Below are 5933 nucleotides of genomic sequence, written 5' to 3'. Positions count from 1 at the left end.
TTGCTCAAGAAAGAATGAGTTCTTTGCCCTTTGAAAGCATATTTAAAAACTCCTCATTATTTTAAACAATAACTTAGATTTGTTGATACCTTAAAAAAAGTTAAATAGTTTTTTTTATAACATAAAATAGATTTGTTGATACTTAAAAAAACATTACACAGTTTTATACTTTTATAAAATAAATTTGTTGATACTTAAAAAAAATTAAATAAGGGCTGACCTAGTAGGTGTCCCAATGTGGGACCGACAACATTTTTTTTTGCCTATAATAAAATTTTTTTGAATTTTTTGACCTATTATTTTTTACATAGGCAACACTTATTTCAATCTCTACAACAATTAAACTACTATGAATTAAATAGTTTTATAAAATAAGTCGTAAAAAAAACATTTTATACAAGTACATAATAATCATAGAAACATAATGCTCGGGGTGCTTTTATCTATTTTGTGTTTTGTTTCTGGTATGCTTGTTGGTCTTGATAAATCTGATTGCTTTTGCACCAATAGACAACTCACATAGCAAGATCCTCTTCGTTAATGGCGGATCCGCACACCATTCAATAAACAGGAAAGCACCGTGACTCGTCAACACACCGCTCGAGTCTTCCCCTTTTCTCCACACGTTCCTTCTATGCGAAACCTTCTTTCCTTCAAACACACACACAAACTCTCTCACTTTTTGACTAAATCTACATAATTGGAGATGTATATATGCAAACGAAGAAGCCTTTTGGATTTAAGCCACAAAAATGATTGGTAAATCAGTTGTATCACTCGTCATCTTCTTAAGCATCATCTTCATTACTTACTTTATCACGATTGGAGGTTTAGGAGGAGGAATTGGAACAGTTGATCTTAGATCTCAATTCTCTTTCCTATCAAATACCAGAAATGACACTGTTATACCTTGCCGCACCGGGTCGCCGCTCAGAGTTTTCATGTATGATCTGCCGAATAGGTTTAATGTTGCTATGTTGAGCAGGAAATTCGCCGGAGGAGATGATAATTCTCCGGTGACATCCAGGAATCTGCCGCCGTGGCCGCGAAATTCGGGGTTAAAGCAACAGCATAGTGTAGAGTATTGGATGATGGCGTCGCTATTGTGTGAAAACTGTTTGAAGGCTGAAAGTAGTGAGGCGGTTAGGGTTTCGGATCCGGAGGTAGCGGACGTGTTCTTCGTACCTTTTTTTTCTTCATTGAGTTTCAATACGCACGGGAAGAACATGACGGATCCTGATACTGAGATTGACAGGCAATTGCAGGTAAGAATCAATCGATATACTTAATCAAATAGCTGTAGTTGTTTGTCACTGTTTGATTGTGAGCTAAAATTTAAGCACATTATGATATGATCTACGCCTCCCTTCCTCAAAACAGCTGTATATTTGATTATGAATATCATACGCAGTGTATTTCAACTTCGATTTCATAATGATTTGATTTCTTGTAGATGAAAACTTCAAATGAATTGAAGAATGTTGTGATTTACTTTGAATTTGAAAAGTACTTGATTTCATCTCAAAAAATGTTTCTCTTTTACTGTAATTCTTAGCTTTAGGTCTTGCTGAAGCTGATTAGTTAATTAATGATTAAATCCCATTCAGTAGAGTTTGTACAACTGAATCCCCAAAACTTGTTACTCATCAAGGAGCTGAACATGATGGTTATGAATTGTGATTACAGGTTGACATCCTTAAGTTCTTAAGGCAATCTACTTATTGGCAAAGAACAGGTGGAAGAGACCATGTAATCCCAATGCATCACCCCAATGCTTTCAGGTTTCTCCGTGAAGAGGTGAATGCATCCATTCTTATAGTTGCAGATTTTGGGAGGTACTCTAGAGTCATGTCCAATCTGCGAAAAGACGTTGTTGCCCCTTATATGCATGTAATGGAGTCTTTCTTGGATGATGATGTTCCAGATCCTTACAATTCACGTACTACCCTTCTTTTCTTTCGTGGGAGAACAGTGAGAAAATCTGTATGTAATCAACAAACTTTAACAAATTTCTTTCTTTTTCAAGAAATAAAGTAAATTAAATTGTCAATAATATGATGTGCAGGAAGGTATTGTCCGTGCTAAGTTGGAAAAGATACTACGTGGTTACGAGGATGTTCACTATGAAGCCAGCTATGCTACAGGAGAAAGTATCAAAGCTGTAAGTTCCTTTAATATCAATATAATTCATAACGATTATATAATAATTTTATTGGTTTTTATTTATATGGAATAATTTTATCATCTTTTATATTTTGAAAAAAAGACCCGACGTAGTCCTATTGACACCAGTCCAATGCACAGTAAACACAGTACAAAATTGTCTGTTCTGAATTGATTTTTGGTGCACCAGTCATCTCAAGGGATGCGGTCATCGAAATTTTGTCTAAATCCAGCTGGCGACACTCCTTCCTCAAACCGACTATTTGATGCTATTGTAAGCCATTGTGTCCCCGTGATTGTGAGTGACCAAATCGAGCTACCATTTGAGGACGAATTAGACTACAATAAATTTTCAATTTTTTTCTCTGTGAAAGAGGCATTAGTTCCCGGATACATGGTCCAACAGCTCCGCAAAATCCCCAAAGAAAAATGGCTTCAAATGTGGAAAATACTAAAAGAAATCACACATCATTATGAATATCAATACCCTCCAAAAAAAGACGATGCGGTTAATATGATATGGAGACAAGTACGACATAAAGTTCCGGATGAAAGACTTGCGGTACATAGAACTCAAAGATTAAAAGTGCCCGATTGGTGGCGATGAACGTCTGTCTAGTCGGGTGAGATCTCAATCTCACCCGACTCTGACCAAGTCGCAGTGTAAACGGACAAGTTTGTCCGTTTACTCATTGACAATGGTAAGGAGGTGAAAATCCATCAGAGGGGTCTCACCTGTTTAAGTTTGGGCATTACTTCCTTGCTCTGCTCTGTGGATATTGTGATTTACCTCCCTCATATTGGTTGTGACCGATATGGAGTATACCATTTTTTTACATTAACTTTAAAAAGATTTTTGTATAATTCATTGTTATTCGTGGAATCATAGTTGTGTTACATTCCCTTGATGGGAAAAAATATACTTGTTTTTTTTTTGGTTGGTTAAATATTGATAGATGGTTGATTAAGTTGAATCATTAACCCTAAGTACCCTAATAATTATTTGTTCAAGTATATAATGATAAAATGAGAAGTTTTGAGTTCGATTTATAGCCTTGACAATTCTTGTTTTAGATCACGTCCAATTTATCTTAAAAAAATATTTTGCTTAGATTGACTATAATAAGTTCTATATTATTATGCAAAATAAATCTCAATTTTTTCTTTTACCTGGGCGCAACTTCAAATTTATAAAAAAAGTTTCATTGATGTTTGTTTTTGAAGAGATAATTTACTTTGAGTATTGTTCAAAAGCTAAGCCAAACCTTCTACATAAATCAAAATTGTTTCTTTGTACTAATCATTAATCAACTGTTGAAAAAAATTGTTTTTTTTATGTTAAACTAGAAAGAGACCCATGCTTTATGGGTCGGTAAGCTCTATAAAGAGTTATATTATTGTTATCTACTACCCACTGTTCATAGAGTAAATCAGATTTAAATATTAAAAAGAAAAAGAACCAGTACTATATACAGTTTCTAATTGATTAGCAAGTGTTGAGCTTAACTTCCATTGACATCTAGCCTTGAGATTGTTGATTGATGATAAACTTTTCTAGGCACAACTTCTTGCGTGCTCATGTCATGAGCCGACAGATGGTATTCACATATTTCAAGGGCATTTTGGACTTTTAAAATATATCTTTCAACAAAAAAGTAAAATGATTATTTTAAATCTATATATCCGAATTGCAAAGATTGTGTTGTACATTTATCTATCAATCGATATGCAGAAGTGAATATGATCATAAACTTAGATCACTCTTCAAATGGAATATGCATCTGCTACCCTGAACCTCACTTGATGCCTGCAAATGAAAAATTGAAGACGACATATCAAATCAACATTATTTGAAGATATAAGTGTAGTTGAAATGTAAAATTTTTTAATCCATAAAATGCCATATCACTATTCGATTCAGTCAAAAGATGATGATGATGATCATCATCCACTTCATCTTCTTCACTCCCCTTTGTTAAAGATGAATCACCAGAATCTGATTCTTCATCTGTTTCAATTTTCAACAACAATTTGTACTACAAAACCACCTAAAATATAAGGGTATTTCTGTAATTTGTCCAAAAATGTAATCAAATCTCACCAGAAATTGTTGCATGATCAGGTAGATGTCTAACAGCTGCAACTTGACTGTTTCCAGGCAATAAACAGTTGCAGAAAGACCCTGTTCAAAGTAAATAAAAAAAATCTACAAAACTTGAATCTTTCAAAGTGGAATGATATAAATGAATGGAGGAGGATATAATTTCTTACTGAGTTTAGCCAACCGGTTGACCCAACCGGGGATTGGTTTTCCAGTGAGTCGCATTGATACTTCATTTGTGAAATGATTGCAGTTTTTTGCTATTAAATGATAAGTATCACCATAATATTTATTAGGAAGATGCTCCATAAATTACCGGAATTCTAAAGGAGACATGTTGGTGATGCCCAAAGGAATTGAACGCCTGAAGATAAATCCTAGGCAGCTTTTCGGTTCCACTTCAAAGACTCCACTGGTTGGGTACTCGTGTGCTCCAATGCATATTCCATGTCATATACTGATTATCATATCATAATGTAAAAGATATTACTTGATTCGAATCCAATTCAATGATTATATTGATAGGAGTAGAAATTGGTAATGTTGATTGTTGAATCTCAGATAGGAGTTGATTATGGAGATCTAGAAACATATGTTTACTTGATATAGCAAAAACTTGAAATCAAAACTTAGATTTTGATTGAAATAATGAAAGTTGAGAATCGGATTAATTTTTTTCTTGATTAGGTTAGTTTATCAATTCAAGAATCTGATAGCAATATTGAAAGTCAGACGTATCTATGATTATAAGGGAGTTGAATAGAATCTGGGAGAAATCGAATTCAAATTATATATATTCAGTCGTCTTGAATTTTGAATTTGGAATTAGTTTACCTTCGATACCAGAATTAGTTATTGACAGGGGTGAGATCATATACGTTGAGATACAACAAAGCATGATCACTTCCTCCATTTCTAAGCTTTCTAGATGAATTCATCAGAAACAACCGTGTTGTTTCGTTTTATAGCTATGCACACTTGCAGACACACCACTTCGCCTCTCTTCAGTGCTCCTAATTTTTTCTCAAATGAAGATTAACCGTGTAAACCCTAAACTCCCAACCCTACAAAACCCTAAAAGATGGAAAACTGGAAGTTCGTGACATGAAGATATTGCAAATAGGCATTTGTGGGTTAAAGGCACATTGGTGAAGAATGAGCTGTGTAAGTATTCGATTGGAGAATAAGACGGTGAAGAATGAGAAATGGGACACGTCAAATTAGAGTCCACACACCCACCACTAGCCATTGACCAAGCATTCACCAGAAGGGACCAAAATTAAAACCCTATATTAAAGGGACTAAAAGTGACAAATGCCTCAAATATGTGTGGCCAAAGTCCAACACTTCAAAAACCTACTGTTCCTAAGGGAACACCAAATTAATATATATATATATATATATATATATATATATATATATATATATATATATATATATATATTATATATATAGCGGAATCTCAATGGTGTGTGCAATGCAGTTGTCTCGAGCTCTTCCCTTTACAACTGGAAGTATCAAAAACATAAACTAAAAGTCGTAAGCATTGCTTAGTGAATTTTCCAAAATACCACATACCAAACATACAATAAACATATAGTGGGCCCCTCCCGGCATCAAACCCCGCCCGACATCGGGCCCCGTCCGACATCAAGCTAAGCTCGGTAAA

At 34.5% G+C, this 5933-nt stretch overlaps 1 protein-coding gene and 1 pseudogene across 1 annotated transcript; one reads left to right on the top strand and one right to left on the bottom strand.

The window, feature by feature from the left end:
• The first annotated feature begins 429 nt into the window (after positions 1-429).
• Positions 430-3144, top strand: LOC111902108 (probable arabinosyltransferase ARAD1). The gene is made up of 4 exons (XM_023897981.3): positions 430-1265; positions 1687-1983; positions 2066-2161; positions 2354-3144. The coding sequence occupies exons 1-4, from the start codon at positions 753-755 to the stop codon at positions 2768-2770; spliced, it is 1323 nt and encodes a 440-aa protein (XP_023753749.1). The 5' UTR covers positions 430-752; the 3' UTR covers positions 2771-3144.
• A 763-nt stretch (positions 3145-3907) lies between these two features.
• On the bottom strand, positions 3908-5226 carry LOC111902119 (deSI-like protein At4g17486; annotated as a pseudogene).
• Between the last annotated feature and the right edge of the window lie 707 nt (positions 5227-5933).

Source organism: Lactuca sativa, chromosome 8 (assembly GCF_002870075.4).
Source record: "Lactuca sativa cultivar Salinas chromosome 8, Lsat_Salinas_v11, whole genome shotgun sequence".
Taxonomy (NCBI): domain Eukaryota; kingdom Viridiplantae; phylum Streptophyta; class Magnoliopsida; order Asterales; family Asteraceae; genus Lactuca; species Lactuca sativa.
The sequence above is the reverse complement of the archived record's forward strand: the minus strand, read 5'-3'. Positions and strand labels throughout refer to the sequence as shown.

Coding starts and splice junctions, on each gene's coding strand:
- LOC111902108 (XM_023897981.3), top strand. CDS start 753: ATGATTGGTAAATCAGTTGTATCACTCGTCATCTTCTTAAGCATCATC. Junction 1,984..2,065: donor GGAGAACAGTGAGAAAATCT/GTATGTAATCAA, acceptor TATGATGTGCAG/GAAGGTATTGTCCGTGCTAA. Junction 2,162..2,353: donor CAGGAGAAAGTATCAAAGCT/GTAAGTTCCTTT, acceptor TTGGTGCACCAG/TCATCTCAAGGGATGCGGTC.